Genomic DNA, 19876 nt, shown 5'->3' with positions numbered 1-19876 from the left:
GTAGCCTACACCTACGGTAGACTAGGGTACATATTTACGTCAAGTAACGTAATCAAATAAAGGATTATTATAAAATAAAATGTTATTGGCTACTTAAATATGATACGATATCTCAATTTTACTTTGTTGGGCCTATATTGTGTTTTTTCTTTCCTATTTCCATGTTTTACGTAAACGAACAGCGTCAAAACGACTGACACAAATCCCATCCAGTCAGACCTGGCCCTTTGGTCGAGCTACATCCATGTTAGCCAATGAGATTCTTATTTCTGGTGTGGGAGCCGTCCAATCACAGGCAGCTCTGTCGTGGAAGGGGAGGGCTGTTCTCTCCCTTGGTTTTGCCCAGTCCGGATGTTCCCCAGTAGCGAATAACGAGCAGCAGTGTGTGAATGTGGCAACCGAGGTAGACAGGGAGGGGTAGATAGCCTACAGACTTGACCAAACCAGGCTCCTTTTCTTTCTTTCTTTTCTCTACGTGTGTGTCTTTTTGTCGTTACTTCTCTTTTCTTACGGAACCAAGTGTTTACGGTCTGTGTTACGCCCCGGTTGTAAACTTGTTCGTGGAGCGGAACACCTTTTTCTCCTGGACTAACCGTTAACGTTGTGAAAACAGCTCCAAGAAAGACGCTAAGGTTGAGAAACAACATGGGGCGATAATCAAAACGAGAAGGTGCTGTTGTGTTGTGGACCGACGATGACGCTCTGGGAGGACCCGTGAAGATTATTTATTTTTATTTATTCCCCCCTTTCCCACTCCATTGTTTCCCTTTTTGGTTACATTTTTATTGTGTTTGTAGGCTACCCTTGCTACTTTGCGAGGTTGTTATTCTTTTTTTTCTATATATTTTGGGCGTTACAAGAGGACTGAAGGATGGACCAAGCCGGCATCCTGAGAAAGTTTATCCAGGGGGTGAAGGCCATGAGCGAAGGGGACGAGGAGAGGGGAGAGGACAACTTCGGCAGCGACTTTATGGTTGGTCCACACACATTTTACAGCAGCCTGCCTACCTACCTACCCTTCCTCCCTTTTTTTAAACCTTTTATATCTATCTCTACCAAAGCTCCCTCCCTTCTTAAATTCCACCTTTTCCTCCATATCCCACCCAGCACCCCTCCCTCCCTGTATCCCCCAGGAGGTGAGCTAGGGGCGGCCACACTGCTGGCTGGCCCTCTTCCTTTTCCTCCCATTTCCAGGCTTTACATGGCGGCCTAGCATTGTCCTCCCTATACCACAGACAGACACACCATCGGGTCCTGTTTCTATGAAATATTAAAGAATAATTAAAAGACAACAACTAGGCTAAACCAAGACACATTTAACGTCACTTTCCTGGCATTTTTTTTAAATCGGCGTCGTTGGAATAGCTTAGCTTGTAGGTAATTGTTATGGTGGCTCACTGTCTGCTATCCATGCATGATTGTTAGGATACAGTGCAGTGATTCATTGTCCTCTCTGATGTTCAATAAGCAGCAGTTACTAGCCACTGATCAAAATGGGCTTGCATTATCTGCTATTGTAGGCTATTCCTGTAGCTTACATGTTTTTGTTGTATTCTATCGCTTGACGTCCCTATGAAATATTTAAGGGATGACTGTAGTTGCTTATTTAGCAATAGGTTTAAGAGCACATGTTTCCTGCTAAAGCAATATATTTATTTGGTATAGAGTCTGCTCAATATGCTTAGTTGATTCGACCCCTCATTGATATATGAACACACATATTACATACTTTTAAGTTAATAATGTAATCAAATACAACATCTCTCAAAATGACCGTGAAGTTGAATTAAAACCGTTCCGACTAAACATCATTGCCTTTTATAAAGGATGAATTGAGTGCATGAGTGTTGTACTGTATTTACGCATATGTCACATAGCATATTTTAATACGTTATCACACGGGAAAAGGTTATAGAGGTGGAAAAGAGACATTAATTATTGAAGTAGTTATTTTGATAACATTTTGTTGGCCTTATGGTGACTGCTGACCCTCATTCATACGTTCATCACTCACTGGATGTTATTGTGTTGAAACTCTGGACTCAAAATAGGACTTGTCCTGCAGGCTTGTGAAATAGCTGAAATAGCCACAACAGGAATGGCTGGTCTATAATACCACTTGTGCAATTATGTGGTCATTCAGGCTTAATGGCTTTGATTGGGGTATGTTAGGGAATACAAGTGCTAATGTGAGAGTATGTGTGCATTTCATTTGTAAGTTTAAATGAATGTAACCACCGCTGAATGCCACTTAAGGATTCAAATAAAGTAGGCCTCAGTTACAGTTTAACCAGTCGTAGCAGGCGAGGGAAGGCTTGTGTTTAGGGGACGTTAAGTCTCCTGATTTGCTTTATTGTGCTGCAATTTGATTGTCAGGAATGGAGTGATTCACATTTCTCCTTCTTCCTACAGTTGCAAAGACACACACACACACACACACACACACACACACACATTCTCCTTACTTCCCTAGTTCATGCAAGCTGCTTGCTGGAGCTTGCAACATTCTTTCTTGGCCCATTTCATAACATTTCGTTCCTGGCTTTAAAAACCGGCGCTTTATCAACTGCTTCCTGGGCAGCACACTTTGCTTAAACGCTATGCAATTTGCTGAAATTAGGCAGGCACACAACACAATCTGAAACCAGATCAAACTCTTTCGTATTGTGTCTTAATGTGTGTGTGCTTTTGACTAGGCCTGTCCTGTCCTTTTCGAGAGTGTGTGTTTCATTAAACAGGGAGGCCAGCGGATGTTGTGCAAAACCTAGACTACTGGGGGCGTTGGGGCTGTGTGAGAGGCATGTAGGAAGTGCTTTATGGATGAGGGGATAGGCAGAGCAAAAGGAGCTAGTCGACTGCTATGTAGAGACCTTTGTATGCATGCAGAAATAGCTAGTTGGGAGAATTGTCTAGTCGAATCTCTACTTTTTAAAATTTGATAACCAACCATTTTGCATCTGCACTTTAATTGGCTACCCGTTCCTCCTAATCTGATATGATGTCTTGTCAAACTGCCTATACCCAAACCACTGCCCTCAGCTGAGGAAACGCTGGCGAGCTGATCATAAAGGTTTTTGTTAAGTTAGAAAAAACATCCCTCCGCCCCGCCCTTGTGTCAACTGAAAATGGTAGTGTAAGTGCTTGCTTTTGAACTATTTCTTAAAACTGTTCAGTGTTCACTCACATCTATGATGCTAAACTTGCTGAACGCCACCCTTTGTTGCATTCACGTACAGTAGACAGGGCTTGAAGCTAAATTTGCTCCGAGCTGGCAACACCGACTAGCCAATTAAAGACATTCATCTGAATTATTTAGCAACCACACCAGCTTTGGAGATAGGTAAACCTGTTCTGATTGAGTTGGCCAGTGTTTCCAAGCACAATCAAGACTATCACGGTCAACATCTAAATAAGTGCTCTAGCTTTCGTACCAATTTCGAGCTTGACGTAAAGCTGTCGATTTGCAATACCACAAGCACATGGGCGGGGTGTGTGCTCCCTGTCACACGGAGTCTACAGAACACTCCTGACATAACACCACTTTAATTGCCCATTGTTGTTATATAGAATGTGTTTTACAGGCATAATTACAGTGCTGTTAGGGCACAGAATTGGCCTTGACATTGCTTTGTTAATTTCTATTTCGGAGCTGTTTGAAAAAGTGAACCGAACTTTGCATTTTCGTCCACCTGGCTGGCATCCACATGTGTGTCTCATTCGATTGTTACCGTGCCCTTGTCATGTCTTTACCCACCAGGAACATTTTTCTGACCCAATTTGGTTGTCAGAAATGGTACAGGGGGGTTGATAGTTTTAGGAGTGTTCTTTTAAGTGACTTTGTATGGAGAAACATCATTAACTCAAAACTCTTTTAAATGCGTAAGCTGTAGCAATGATATGATGCAGCATGTCAGCAGTAAAAGGCCCACAGTGTCATTTTAACCAAACTAGTCTGATGATAATGCAGCAGCCTTAATTCACAGATCGGACGAAAGGCAAACTGGGTAGCGGTGAGTCCTTGCACCTTCTGCAAAATTGGGGCATCTGTGCAGTTGTTGGTGCCGCAAAACCAACTGGCTCTGTCAACCCACAGCTTCCCAAACCAGGTATAAGGGGACTCATTTAAGACATATATATTTTTTTTTAAACAAATAGCCAGTTACAGAGGCAACTTTGTGTGCAGACAGAAGATTTACAAGAAGTTGCAAGCATTCATTCAACAGGTGCAGTGGTCACGGCTGCAATGATCAAATCTTTTGTCATATATAGAACATTTGAATTAGGTGTGAATCTTTGTGGTCATAACTTGTGAACAACACATCCTTCCAAATGATTTATTGCTGGCTTACTGTTCTGGCTGTGTTGTTGATTGAACACAGAGCTGTTGATAGACACACACACAAGCCACAGGCAGCAGTGAGCTTGTGACCTCTCTGTGTTATGGGAAACCTTCTGTAACATGTAGGCAGAGAGAAACATGCCGTTACAGAACGCTTTCATCCAGAAATGCCTCAGTGTTTAAGCCAGGCTTTTTTGAGACAGTAAATCTTCAAACCCTGGCAGCGTGATAGTGGTGTTAAAGAGGGCGCAATGTTTTACTTGTTGCGCATGGAGCTGAGAGTGCAAATTCATACCAACACGTCGTCTGTTAGGTGTCCTTGTGAGGCACATGAACATAGGTCTGAAATGTTAAAAGATGCCTGGATTTTGTGTGGGCCATGTATGAGATAGGATGAGGTTATTTAAGGTTTTTTTTTTTTTGCACAGCTTCAGCTAAATATCTGTGTGATCTGTTCCCTAGCCTGTGAAGTGCATGTTACCTATGTGTCATCGCACCAACTTTTATTTTGTTTCTCTACCTGTTTTTAGGAACACTGGACTCAACATTGTAGTCTAGACATGGTTTAGACCATTAGACAGAGATCAGTGTGTGTGTGTTTTCCTGCCCCTGCCCCAATCCTTTGCACGCTGATGACTCCCAAGTAGCACATCAAAGAAAGACAAAAAGTGCAAACACACGCTTCTCTAAACACGTGTCCTGTCGTGCAGACATAAAACACTCAGAGGGGAGGCCAGAAAATGAGATGTGACAGTGGCTAACATGCTACACAATGTGTGTGTGTGTGCATTCTTGTGGGGTTGTGTTTGAGTGTAGTAACAATTTCCACTGTCACCAGGGGGCTTCCCCTTCCTCTCTCTCAGTGTGTGTGTGTGTGTGCGCACGCCCATAAGCCTGCAGCAGATGATCTGGAAGCCTTTATGCCCATGTATCTCCCAGCTCAGCCTACACAAACACCACACTGGTCACTGGATGCAAGGACCCCATTAGCAGCATGGAGGGCTAATGCCAGCAGCACATGCTGTGTGTTTTTCAGGAGAAGGGCAGACCTGTGTTTTTACTGTTTAGGGAACCTTATACAGAAATAGTTCAGAGCTTTCCCCGAATTAACATTAACAAGCATTAACTATGCAAAGGCAGTCACAGAGTATAACTGTTCATTTGCTCAAATAACATCCTTGGAGGATCTTGTGCTGCTGTTTCTTTGACCGTTTTTTTTTTGTTTTAATCTAAGATGCACACGTTTCAAGAAGCATTTCTATCAGACTGGTTGATTGAATGAATGAAGTATTGATGTAGTATATCTGAAACTACTAGGAAAAGTAATAAACAATATTTTTTTTATTGGGGTTTATACAGTAGCTAGTAAAATCTTCTCATGTCTGTCCCCTAGGCCATCTTCCATCGCTGGCTAGAAAAAACCGAGAAGCCTGGTGTTTGTTTGTACGGCTGTGGACTTTTATTAGCTTTTTCTCTTTTTTTGCATGGATGCAGGGGGGTCCACTGCGGAGGTCGGTTTCCCTTTTTGTGTGTGTGTGTGTGTGTGTGTGTGTGTGTGTCAACCACCGCAACTAGACTTCCCAATTTCTTCGGGTGTCACAAGCCTTCCTTGTTTCTCACCCACTCGGTTTCACGGCTTAGTGTGTGTGTATGTGTGTGTGTGTGTGTGGCTTAGCGTGACGAAAGCTAGCTGACCCACCAACAAGAATGTTTGTGTAATGTGTGACTCAGGTGAGAGTAAATGGATACATGGAGGCGTCATCTTGGGCCGTGATAACACACACGAAACGAACACACATGCGTTATTAGCATACGCTCCGCTGAAATGTCTTAGCCGGGCAAAGTAGTGTATTAGGTTGCTATAATATCAGTAAATAAACACAAACAAAGGCATATGAATGAACACTGAAAACAAGGGGTCGAGTAAGAGTGAGCGATGTATAAAATCACGTAGGCACTTTGAAGTTATGAGTTTTGAAATCTGGCTTATGACTGAGCAAAGGTTCAGCAGTGTGACCCCCCCCCCCCCCCCCCCCCCCTGTATATATACAAGCAGGAAAGTGATTAATACACGCACACACAAAACACTGCGCACACACAATGAGCTGCTGTCCCAGATGATTGGGATTATATGCGGTTTGTCCACATCTGCTTCCTGCACAGCCGAGGTCCAGAGCGGGGAAAAATTACGCCCGGGGAAATGCTGGGTGAATGTGAACTCTGTTTGCTTAGAATGGCAGCAGAGAACCATTTCTCTGAAAGCTGGAAATTCAAACATGTCCTCCTAGCCCCTCAGGTTGTGTGTTTGGGCTCTAGAAAGGTGCCCCGGCTCTCAGTGCTTTCCGTAATGATATCCCTGTTGATGATATCCATAATGCCTGAGCTTTATTATTAAGTGAGTTTTTGGACATTATTTTATGCATGGCTTTCTAACTTATTCTCAGACCCAAATGATAGTGCAGAGATAGGGGAGGTCATGCTGTAAGAAGAACTTGATATTTGATAAGTACTGAGTAATCAGATAAACAGTTGGTGGCAGTAATTATGTTTCCCCAGACCCCACTACTTCCTTGCGCTTGCTTTTATTTTCTCTGTCCACTATGTTTAGTCTCCTCACATTGAAAAGGCACAAACATGCTGACTCATCATCGGTCAGAGGGAGCTGTATACGAGTAGGTTTATTCTTACACACACACACTTGTGTCTGGCTTTGTGTAATTTACTGTTCACGCAACGCTGAGATTTAATGTTACAAAGGAAGTGGGCACCCAAATGTGACTGTGGTTTGTAATGGCTGTTTGAAGCGGGTGCTTTCAGTTCAGGCCAGGTGTTTCCTTCGGCCAGTTTGAGCTTACCACCGACCACATACAAGCATATAGACACTGGTTATACACTCCTTGAACACACAATTATCCTATGTCAATGAGTTGGGATTGAAACATGTGTTTGGTGTTTAAATCACTTTAGTGTCTTATTCATCATAAGACATTCGTCATGTTCACAGGTTGAACATGTTGCCTCCTGTGTGAATTACATAACAGAGTAGGCCTTCAGTTTGGGAACTTATACATATTACAGTGGTTGAGTTACAGGAGAGCACATGCTGCTTTGTGCCAGTGATTGACAGACTGTTAAACTCATGCATGTCAGCGCGACTGTCATGCTACTACTCATGCTATCAGTGCTCCACTGACCTATATTGGCCAGTAGCCATGAAGTGAAGGGAAAGACGTGTGTGTTTGTGTGTGGGTGTACTGTGCGTGCGCAGCTCCCCAACTGATGCCAGTCATCAGACATTATCCTTATCAGGATCTTCAGCTAATGAGGAGGTCTCTCTCGGAGACACACACACACACACACACACACACACACACGGCAGGGTGTGGTTTCATATTATTTCCTCAGTGATTGAGCTTGATTGTGAGCGCCGTTGAGCTAAAGTAAAGAGTGTACACCTGACATGGTGACCTATTCTCAGAGTAACGTTTTTTATTTTTTTTTACAAAACACAAAGGAATATCTACATTTTGGGAATTCATGTCTGTACATTTACATAATGAAGCTACAGAAAGAAGGTTGGTTGGATGGATGGTTAGCTTAGCATAGGTAAGCATAAAGACAGGGAAAAAGGGCTAGCTCAACTCTGTCCAAAGATTAAAAACCTATCAGCACCATGGACCTATAAAGAGACCAGCACCCCCGGACCTACACTTCCTAGTCTGCATCCTTTATGCTAAGCTTCGCTGATCTAAGCTATAGTTAGCTAAGGTAAGCTATTTAGCTGTTTTTCTCCACCTACATATCAAGCGTACAGAGGTGATATCAGCAAGAAGAAAGTGGATTGCCCAAAACTGATCCTTTAATACTGCTTTTTAATATCGTAACCCCCTCCTGCAGCTGCAATTTCGTTTTGTTCTTAATTGATTAACAGTGCTGCTAATGCAAAACACTTGGTGCACGCACATTTTTCTGTTGAACTGAATATGACTGCAGATTTTCTATTGTGCTGATTTGGGACACCAAGGCCACATAGGGAGAGAGAGAGAGAGAGAGTACCAATCCAGTGTATTGATCTGACAGGAGAGAGAGAGAGAGAGGCTGAGTGACAGCCCCTTTTAGTCTCCGTGCTGCGGCAGTGCATCTTTTCCAAGCATGCTGGCAGTGCAGGAGATGGATTTTTTTCTGAGAGCATTGTAAAGGGGGTGACCTATTTTAGCCTATAGTGTGTGTGTGTGTGTGTGTGTGTGTGTGTGTGTGTGTGTGCATCAAAGGTGACCGTCAGTACAACCTCTTTGCGGCTATATAGCACTCGACACACCTACTTCCTGACTACACACACTCTTGTGTGTGTGTGAATTATTCAGTGTGTGCCACGGAAGTACAGAGATGCTGACTTATTCAGCCAGGAGACAGAAAGTAGGTTAGACCCACTAAAAACTACATCTCTATTTTTTTTTCAACCCACATCCACCTCTCCAGTGTTCTTTCTATTCTGCATTTCATAATCTCTTTTTTAATCTTTTATGGTCTCTCCATCTGTTTCTCTCTCTCTCTCTCTGCCCAGTAATGGCCCTGCTGGCACCCTCCAGTCATTTTAGGCCAATTCAAGTCACTGTGAAGAAGTGTGTGTGTGAGAGCGAGAGAGCTCACATGACTCGGTCGCACACCCTGAAGGGGGTCTGTGAAGTCGAGACTGGATTTTTTGGGGGGAAACGCCCTCTGTTTGTGTGTGTGTGTGGAAGTGGAGCGTTCACAGGAAACTGGGCAACTCGGTCACGCTGTTTTACATTTCCCTGACTGATGGTGAAGTAAGAAAGAATTTCGAAACGGGAAAAGGATTATAAAAGGTAATAAAATAGAATTGGAAGGAAATGAAGCCTGCGTGAGAACGATTTTCTCTCATTTCAATCATTTCTGCTTGTCATTCTGAGGCCCAAAAAAACTATCAAAGTATTGCAGTGAGGTGACAAGTGGCATTATGGATATTTTATTAAAAGATCATAAATTGAAAAAGTGCAAGTGAAAACCCTCGGCCGTCATAAGTCCCATCAGCTGTCTTAGTTTGACTAACCCTGCTTCACACATTTTGCAGACGTGAGCAGAAAGTGCTGCGTGGGTGCTTTTCGGTGCATTCTTGTCTTTAGAAAGCTGTGAAAACCATAGAAAGCTCTTTTCATGAGTCTTCTAGTGTTTCGGTGGCTTGTCTTTCCTGTGATGTGAAGATGTACCTATACACTCTTGTGCACAACCTTGTCCCTGTTGCGGTCCACATTCTGGTGATGAACTTCACTGGTATTCTGATGATCTGAAACCAAAAATAAAAGTTAGTTGCAGCAGTCATTTTCCTATTCCTCCCAGTTAATTGTTAAATTAATATTTATATCAGAAATGTTAGACGGTTAGCAGTTCCAGCTACCTTTTTAAATAGTTGGTATCTTTCTGTGTTACATAGTTGTCATACTACAAAAGCAACATGAACTGGAGAAAACTGTTGTAATGAGCATTTACCTCCTAGGGCCAATATGCATTGAATTATTAGTTCTTTGATTAATGGATTCATTGAAAGTAGTTACTATGCCTGTCTGACACAATTCCCCAGAGCCCAAAGTGATTATTTAAATAGCTTATTTTGTCATACTTACAGTCCACAAGACGAAGATATAAGTCCAAGACTATCACATGCAGCTCTTAGCTCCCATCAAACACACATTGTGAGACACGCAGCGTTCAAACTAGACTCTACATGTTTCACTATCATCCTTGTATCATCCACTTGTTGTCATTCTGGAGGAATTGATACACCACTCACCAACCGTTGTGAAACACATGGGATTTGAAGTGAGTAGTGCACTTGAGTAGTGATGGAAAACAAGGATGTTTATGTTTCTCTGCCCCCCCCCCCCTCCCTCCATTCAGGGGAGAAGCTAGTGCGAAGCGACAGCGTGTGTAAAAGGAGCGTGTGAATGAACGACAGAAAGGAGGAATAAAAGAACCCATTAACTCAGTTACCAAAGAGCCTCTTAAAAGCCTTGGCTCTCCCTCCTTCCGCCCTGTTCACGTGCAACCCCCCCCCCCATGCTATTTCTCCAAATCACTTGTTTTCTCCTCCTTTCTCAAAAATAGACCCAAATCTCCTCTCCTTCAATTCTTCCCTCTCTTTTCTCATCCCCTAGGCTTACCCATCATTTGTGAGTGCACACACATGCTTGTGTGTGTGTGTTTTACGTAAGGGAGGAAGTACAGCTAATTAGAAACAGGGTCTGTCTGGGACAATGGAAAAAAAATACAGAGCAAAAGGTTGAGACAGACAGAAGCTTATTGGTCTCATCCAAGATTCTTTTTAAATATGATAATGTATCAAACTTTTAAACACAATAGATCCTGTATGTATTTGAGGCGTATTTACAGATCAATAATTCAACTGTGTGATGAATGAACCAGTAGATGAACAGTAATTGTCAGACTCACAACACATGAGGGGTTGATTTTGGCTTACATCACTACAGTGATAGAAGGCGGACTCTGTGTGTATGTTTGTCTCTACACATAATGTCTTTTGTGGGTTGGGGGAATGGGGGAATCGCAAACTAAACCATTACAAATCAGCCGTCTCTGCTCGTGTGTGTGTGTGTGTGTGTGTGTGTGTGTGTGTGTGTGTGTGTGTGTGTGTGTGTGTGTGTGTGTGTGTGTGTGTGTGTGTGTGTGTGTGTGTGTGTGTGTGTGTGTGTGTGTGTGTGTGTGTGTGTGTGTGTGTGTGTGTGTGTGTGTGTGTGTGTGTGTGTGTGTGTGTGTGTGTGTAGATGTGTAGATGTGCCTTCCCGGGCTCTGGCCCAGCACAGAAGCAGATCTCTGTTGGAAATGTAATTCACATGAGGCCTGAGGAGCCGCTAATGCTATTACCACACAAATACACACACACACACACACACACAGCTGTGTTGCCGCCCACAGTCTCTGTGTGCACCTCTCAAGCTCCCTCTCCCTCCCTTGTTTCCTCTCCCTCGCTCTCTGATAGTCTGACGTTGTGGTTTTTCGAAATTAAAGGTGAAAAACTCTGTCTTCGGGGTGCTCTGTGCCGCCAGTTTAAAGTGTGTGTGTGTGTGTGTGTTCTGTGAGTTCGGCAGGCAGTTCATCAGTTTTCTAAAACTACCGTATTTCAAAAAAGACTACTTTCAGAGAATAACAAATAATATTGAAGAGTTGGAAGTTGTGATGGGAGAGAGATTTGTTGTTGATTTGGTTATTGTTTTAATGATGGTGCCTTCTCTTATTTATGTCTAGGTTTTTAGATATAATCTACTTGGTATGAAGGTATTGCTACTTCTTCTACTACTAGTCATTTATTTATACTTACTGTACACCTCATTGCGTACTGTCACTTTTTACATGAGGCTCCAGCTCGTGTGTGTGTGTCTGTGCGTGTGTGTGTGTGTGTGTCTGTGTGTGTCTGTGCGTGCGTGTGTGATGCCTAATTTCCTCACTGTCTCAGAGACAGAGAGGGAAGTGATTGATCCAACTGAGAGAATACTAAAAAGAAAAGGCCCCTTGAGAGAGCGATATCATGTGAATGCTATCACAGTCGAGCAGCGGGAGTTTTTTCATTTCTGGTCACAAAAGTCTTTGCTGCCCTTTTTTGAAGTTTTTCTTCAAAGTTTCATCGTGTCACTCGGGGCCACAACAAAGTGATGAATGGAGAAGTTGCAAGATAGAATTCAACCGGAAGTCCATGGGGAAAGTCCCATTATTTGTAGCTGAGCTCAATATGACATATTATATTGATATTAATAAGAAAAATCACTTTCAGCACCTCTCCAGCTGTGATCAGTGGCTCTAGCTGTAGATCATTACCAAGTTGAGATGCAACTTTTTCATCTACGGTAGTCATCATATCAACTAAAAACTAGAAGTCCCCAGTCCTGTTCTTTTGCATCATTTCCAGCAACTATGTCTTCATATTTGTATGTATATTCTCAACGACTGTGTAAAGCAACCTTGAACCACTGTCAAACACAAACCCTCCCAAACACGAGTGTGTAACCCATGTTGCATATGCTAGCCTAACCATTAACGCTACTCTTTGTTTTTTGTTTATTCCAGAGGTTACGGCGGTTATCGACGAAATACAGGACGGAGAAAATCTACCCCACCAATGTAGGAGAGAAGGAGGAGAATGTCAAGAAGAACCGATACAAAGATATACTGCCATGTAAGTCCTGATTCAAGATTGGCTGTCTACTAAAAGGTATTTCTAATATTTAGTTTAGTTATTTAGACTGCATAAGTTTGAGGTAGGTGTACCTTATAAATAGACAAATTAGTGTGTATACGGGTCTATTGGCCACTAGAACTCCCAGTGCTAGAACTGCTATTTCATGTGAGTGTATCTGTACTTTGCTTACTGCCTGTCTGAAGATGCATGCAACATAACTGTAGGTGTGAACAATATCACATTGCCTCCGCTGATATTGATGACATATTTAAAAATACCTTCGTGCCTGGCCTGCCCATATGAGCCAGTGTAGCTCCCGGTTGTGTTGTTTATGTTTCATGCAAACGCAATGCCTGGCAATATATTCTCTGTGAAAGCTTGCATTCTGTATGACGGCATGTATTTTATGTTCAGGGCTTTAAAGATATGTGACATTGTGTGCCATTTAAATACATAAAAAAAATAAAAAATAAATTGTCAAATGTTAAAGAAACAAAAACATTTTTTTTTTTTTTTAATGCCTCTTCTTCTTTCTCCCCCAGTTGATCACACCAGGGTGAAGCTGACGTTAAAAACGACCAATCAGGACACAGATTACGTCAATGCAAACTTCATAAAGGTAAACACTGGAATTACTTTGCTTTGTGATTTGGTTATAGTAAACATGGGGCATTTACATTGTATAACATGTGATATGAACCACAGTAAAATCTTGTACAATTTGAACCTGTACAGTGCCCTTTCACTGAGGATATAGTATTGGAAAAACTGTGTAATGGTAAAAATGCATCTAATCCCTTTCTCCTCATGGCTTCACTATAGGGTATGGATGGCCCAGAGGCTTATATCGCAACTCAGGGCCCACTGCAGAACACTGTCATTGACTTCTGGAGGATGAACTGGGAGTACAACGTAGCTGTGAGTCTGGCTTATTGAATGTCTTAAAAGCATCCATGTTGTGTCAGCTAGGATGTTTTTTTATTTATTTTTTACTGAAGTGGTCATAACTGAATTAATTTAAAATAAAGGTTCTCATATGGTAGTAGGGAATTAAGAGGCAGACAGCTTATGAGAGGGAGCTGCGATTAGGTTTAACCAGCACCGTGAAGTTTCCCTCCTTATTAATTACTCCAGTAGGATCAAAGAGAATATGTGTGAGGTATCGGTGTATGAATGATCAAAAATGATCTGAAGTCTGCACTCTAACTGTGGGAAAGGAGAATACAGAAAAGAATGAGACGTCCTCGGTTGAAATTTTATAATATTCTGAGTCTCCTGGTCTCATTTTGTAAACTTCAGCTTAACATTCATAGACCATAAAGCAATGAATATTGGAAATGTAAGATTGAGCCGTGAGAGGCCGAGTGTGAATGTTGATTGTGATCCTCTGTGTTTGTGTCTCTGCAGGTGATTGTAATGGCGTGTCGAGAGTTTGAGATGGGAAGGGTAAGGCGCTGGCATTTAATCCCTTTGTATATGTTGGTGTGTTAATGTCAATGTTAACATATTTGTGCATGTGTCTGTACGCACATCTTTATATTATTATCTTCACCAAGGTTACGCTATGTGTCTTTTAAAACCTGTTACTACTACTTTATTCCTTAAATGTTTGAGTCCAATATGAAACAAAAATTTTTCGAAAATACTTTTTGGTGGCGGTATTTCTAGTATTTGCTGTGTTTCTCTTGTGTGCTGCTTGTACATTCTTGTTTGTGAAGAGAGAGAGAGACTGACAGTACGCTACAGGCATTTACCCATGCCTTCAGTCAATTAGCATTGACCCAAGCTCCTATCTTTTAAGCTTAAGATGTTCACTGAAGTAATAATGAAGTGAAACTGATGGCCCAGATAACTTATATATATGTCTCCTTTAATAGCGTCCATGTAAATATAGTCTAGACTAGTATGTATGCGTTTGATCCTTTATTAGCTATAAACGTCATGTTCAATGTTCTGCATGTCATGTTAATTGCTTATTTCAAACCAGAAAGTGTGTGCGCACACTGCACAGGAAGTTGTGGCCTGGTTGTCTGGTATTTTTTTTTCTCTCAGCCAAAGCTAACTGCTTTTCTCTCTCCTCGGCTTTAGAAAAAGTGTGAGCGGTATTTCCCACTGCCTAAGGAGGAGCCCGCCAGTTTTGGCCCTTTCAGAATCTCCTGTGTAAGTAGACAAATCTGTAATATCAAAGGTGTGTGTGTGTGTGTGTGTGTGTGTGTGTGTGTGTGTGTGTGTGTGTGTGTGTGTGTGTGTGTGTGTGTGTGTGTGTGTGTGTGTGTGTGTGTGTGTGTGTGTGTGTGTGTGTGTGTGTGTGTGTGTGTGTGTGTGTGTGTGTGTGTGTGTGTGTGTGTGTGTGGAGACAGTGTGGGGGGGGCTGTTTGTTTTTTTGGATTTGTGCATTTCTCACATTTTGACCTAATCACCACTTTAGTCAAACATCGTGTCAATGTTCTCTCCTTGTTTTCCAGGAATCAGAGCAGACCAGAACAGATTATTATATCAGGACTTTGATGGTGGAGTATGAGAATGTAAGTTCTCTGATGTGTTGCCCACTCACTTTATTTCATCCATGAAGGCAGTTTTCTTAAATCCTGTTGCCAACCTACGCCAAATCACATAATCAAATTGAACAGTCCAAAGCACTATTCTATTGTAATAATATATATATATCAGAATACTATTCCTGTATGTAAAGCAAATCATAATTTTTTCTTGCAAATCTTGCTAAAAAAAATGTATGTTATCATGGAATTGCCCTCACATTCTCTTTGTCCTCTTGGCCTGGTATTTAAATTTGGCTGACCTTACATTGACCCTCCGCCTTTGAACCCCCCCCCCCCCCCCTTCCCTTATGTCTCCCTGCAGGAAACTCGGAGGTTTACACAGTTCCATTATATGAACTGGCCGGATCACGACGTGCCCTCGTCGTTTGACTCCATACTGGATATGATCGCACTAATGAGAGAATACCAAGACAATGATGACGTCCCTTTATGTATACACTGCAGGTTGGTAGTACACTAGTAACATACTGTGTGCAGCCTGGGAACACAATCATAGAACAATCATGATATATGGTGTGATCACCTTTACTCCTCCACCAGTAAGAAACTTCCAATGCTGAAGAAGTTTAAAAGTATACAATTAAAATAAACACTGTTAGGCCTTTAGATTTAGGCCCTCTGCTGTTTACGCACACACACACACACACACACACACACACACACACACACACACACACACGGACTCCATGTGTGTGCAATCAGCTATAATGAGCAGCCAGAGGACATTTCCTGGTTCCTCTGTTACACAGCAGGACTCAAAGCGGTGTCTCCGCATCTGTAAAGAAAGCCTTGTGTGTGGGTTGATGTGCCCTGTTACAGTGTGTCTGCATGTTTGTCTGCGTGTGTGTTGGGGAGGGAAACTGTGCTTGTTAGAGTAGCAGAGGCTCCTATGACAGCATGAGATAAAGTTTTATGATGTTCATGTGTCAGGGAGCATTGGTGAAGCTACTGTCTCCATCCTGTCTGGGTGAAATGTCGTCGCATGCAAGCAAACATAGCCTACATGTGATCCGCCTGGAATTGGTGCCCCCCCCTGGAATAGTTATCCGTAATTTATGTTAAGGAGTGTGTTTTTCTGTAGATTTATGTTGTGTTTATGAGCCTTTACGAGTGCACCTCCTTTTTAATCTAATCCGTCTGACTTTGACTTTACAGTGCAGGCTGTGGGAGGACGGGTGCTATCTGTGCTATCGACTATACGTGGAACCTCCTCAAGGCTGGGGTATGTGAACACACACACACACACACACACACACACACACACTCCTACACATACCTAAACATACCTGTACAAATACACACTAAGTTTCAAATGACGGTTAACCCATTAATTGTGTCGTTTGCTTCTAAAGAAAATTCCAGAAGATTTTAACGTTTTTCGGTTGATCCAAGAGATGAGGACGCAACGACACTCTGCCGTTCAGACCAAGGTCCGTTTTCCATTTAAATTCGTCTTTACACACAGTGTTGTATTTCCCATTCACACTGGTTGTGGGATGAATAGATTTCCACCAGATGCAAGTGTCTCTCAACTGGGTGTTTGAAAAGGGTAAAGAAGAACATTTAGTTCCTTTACCCCCTCAGAGGTTGCAAATCTGGTTTTGGAAATGAAGCAACCCGGTTTAAGCAACATGTATGGCCATTACGTACACCGCAGGAAAGGCATTTCAAAACTACCTGAATTATGCAGAGCATGTTCTCTAATATTTATTCATTTAAAGTAATTTTTTTAACTTTTAAACAGACATATTTCGGATGTAAAACAGAAGTATTTGGGAAGTTACAGACATAATTACTAACTTAATTACTCTCTCTTGCCTTTTAAGTAACGTCCCTTGTTGAGTTACATTGTCATATTTTGTACGAACTGTGAAGCCCACTGAGGTATATTGCTGTTTGTGATATTGGGCTGTATAAAATAAATTAATATGACAACAGGTTGAGGTTGTTTTTCCAAATTTTTCACATGGGTGTGTTTGCATTTTCGCCGCATTGAACATATGCATCTCAGCTTTAGGTAACTGACAACTCATATTTGTAGCTTTCAATGCTATATATTCATGATAATAATGTCTGGTTTAACAAAAAAACAACCAGCGTCCTCCCACACACAAACACACACGGCTGACATAGAGAGGGGAAATGGGCTCGAATTAGGGGTTAGAATCGTTTAGAATCGACATTGAAACGGGTTTGAATTCAAAGTCTTCAAGCCAGTACTTGTAACTCAGTTAAACACAGTAACTACCTTCACGGGAAGGTCATGAGATGAAATCACTGAGCATCAGTGAAGGTGCTTCTATTGTTTTCACACAGGTTGTATTTCATAGCCTTGTGAATGTTGTTTTTTCTGAGGCAAGACATGGAGAATGTTTTTTCTGCTTTGGTATTGATTTGCTGAAAATCTTTCTTCTCCTCAATTTAACTTTTCTCGTTTGCCTTTAACAACAATCCTGTTCATTGTGTATTTGTCTATCTCTCTCTGTCTCTCTCTCAACAGGAGCAGTACGAGTTAGTACATCGGGCGATCGCGCAGCTCTTTCAGAAACAACTGCAGCTACTGGAGAGCCCTACCGGCGGGCACATACACGACGGCATGGTATGATGACGCGCACGCAAGAAAAATATTGTGTGCTTTCTGTCTGGTGTTAAAGAAAGACAGGATGTCGCTGAGTAATGCACTCGAAGTGAGGGAGAGAAAAAAAACACCCCGCGAAATAATTAGTCACAGGGGAAGGAGAGGAGAATCTTTCAGAAAAGTGAGAGAAAGAGAGAGAAAAAAAATGAGTGTGTGTGCCAAACAGTGAGAGGTCTTTCTCTCTCTACGGGGAAGTCTCAGAGGAATGCAGGCACATAGACATATTTGAAACAAACGACAAGAAAAAAAAAACGTTGCTCTGTCAGTCACCGCTGCCCTCGTTTTAATTTACTTCACGGCGTACTCGATTTCTCCCAAACAAACACACACACACCACATACAGAGCGTGCTTAATTGTCCCCGTTCCTTCTCCCATTGTGCGACAATTAAAACAAAACCAAAAAGTTAACCCGTATAACAAAAAAGAGCATATTTAGAAAATTAAGAAAAAACATCCCACATCAATATGTATGGGAAGCTACTGCTATGGAAAGCTACTGCTACTACACTATTATTGAAATACACTAAAAAAGCTACTCCAAAAAAAGTAGCTTTAGTCACTGAAAACCATTGCACTTGACATCGACTGTTGATGAATGCAATAAACACATACAGGTAGGATTGTTATTGTATAACTCTTAAGGGATTTATTGACACAATGAAGCAGAGAGTGAGGGGCCGACACTGGACTAGCTCCCATCTTGCTTCTTGTAGGACAGAGTAGCTGTCAAACGTAGTTGATTTTCCAGTATGAATCATTTAAATATCACGCTACTTTATTAAAAAAAATATAGTATAGACCTCTGTAGTGGTGAGAAGTTAACATGATTGAAAATAATCTGTATTCGAAAATGCAGTTGAACCAGTTCGCTCCCCAACACTGTTATGTAGGTGTGTGGAGATAGAAAGCAGAATGCCAAGGGGACAAAAGGATCAGTGAGAAGGTGTGTGTGTGTGTGTGTGCGCACAATTGGATGAATCCTTAACAGACACACAGAGGACACAGTAGGGACGATGAGGGAGAGTGCATTGGCAGCATTCCAGTAGTTGACTTCCTGCTTGGGAAGCTGTGATGACATCACCCCCCCTCTCTCCCAGAATGCACTTTGAGTCTGAGAATAGACTCAAGCATCCGTTGGGAAAGGGGTGACCCTTGAAAGAGACGGATGGACACACAAAACAAAACTGAACCTAAAATATCTAAAATGGGCACAAACTAACCCAGTGTATTGTAGTATCATACACTTTGCGGAACTACAATATACTACTACTTAGTTGGGGCTATTAATCATTTGTTCATAGCAGGTGTGTGTGAGGAGTAGGTGTGGTGTATATAGAGAAAAACAACAACTCCAGCATACGTTTGTGGCTTCTGAAAATAACCTTGTCATTATCTCTTACATAGTTGCAAGTCCAAGAACGCAGTGCACACGCACGCACGCACGCACACACACACACACACACACACACACACACACACACACACACACACACACACGGTCAGCAAAATATAATCAGTGTGCTGTACTGACTCATGTGCATAATATATACACATTGACTCATGTCCAGTCAAGCCATTGTCAGTGACTAAAAACACCCACACAGGTGCTCTCAACGGCAGTGCGAACAATATGCCTACACATACACGCATCCCACACGCAATTTTTCTGCTAACACAGGCGCCACCGCTCTCTGAAGTATTCCTGCAACATTGATTCTCCCAACGCACACGGACATGCATATACAGCCAAGCCAAAGGGGGTGCAGTCGCATACTCTCTTTACTTTACTTTCATAGTCTTTACTACATTTGTTTGTGGCTAAAGTTTAAAATAACAAGCAAGAGTGAGTGCAACAAGTGTAAATGTGAGTCATTTTGGCTAGCTGTTTGGCGTACACTGCAGAATAAGCCAGATTTCTGAGGCTACTTTTAGGTAATAAAAAAAGCCATTTTGCCCATGACAACATGTCCAACTCAGTTTAATTTGGTGTGAACAGATTGTTTTACACACATAATGACTTAAGAGAGAGAGAGGGAGCGCTAAGCAGTTAACTTTTTTGTTTTTACTGAAAGCTGAGCTCAGCAGTATAGCAGCCCCCGGCTATTTGTGTGTACGAAAAAAAAACACA

General features: G+C 42.1%; 1 protein-coding gene across 3 annotated transcripts in view; it reads left to right on the top strand.

The window, feature by feature from the left end:
* The first annotated feature begins 379 nt into the window (after positions 1-379).
* The window catches only part of ptpn12 (protein tyrosine phosphatase non-receptor type 12), a 36708-nt gene continuing 17211 nt past the window's right edge, over positions 380-19876 (top strand). For all 3 annotated transcript variants that reach the window (XM_080051258.1, XM_080051256.1, XM_080051257.1), the window contains exons 1-11: positions 380-973; positions 12437-12545; positions 13091-13167; positions 13371-13466; positions 13956-13994; positions 14637-14708; positions 15014-15073; positions 15411-15553; positions 16265-16331; positions 16462-16539; positions 17610-17708. In XM_080051258.1, coding sequence (XP_079907384.1) covers positions 872-973; positions 12437-12545; positions 13091-13167; positions 13371-13466; positions 13956-13994; positions 14637-14708; positions 15014-15073; positions 15411-15553; positions 16265-16331; positions 16462-16539; positions 17610-17708 — 942 coding nt within the window. In that variant the 5' untranslated portion in view covers positions 380-871. The remainder of the gene's footprint in view (positions 974-12436; positions 12546-13090; positions 13168-13370; positions 13467-13955; positions 13995-14636; positions 14709-15013; positions 15074-15410; positions 15554-16264; positions 16332-16461; positions 16540-17609; positions 17709-19876) is intronic.

The sequence above is a fragment of the Ammodytes marinus genome (genome assembly GCF_949987685.1).
Source record: "Ammodytes marinus genome assembly, chromosome: 22".
NCBI lineage: Eukaryota > Metazoa > Chordata > Actinopteri > Uranoscopiformes > Ammodytidae > Ammodytes > Ammodytes marinus.
Note: the sequence above shows the minus strand (reverse complement) of the source record. Positions and strands in the feature narration are given on the sequence as shown.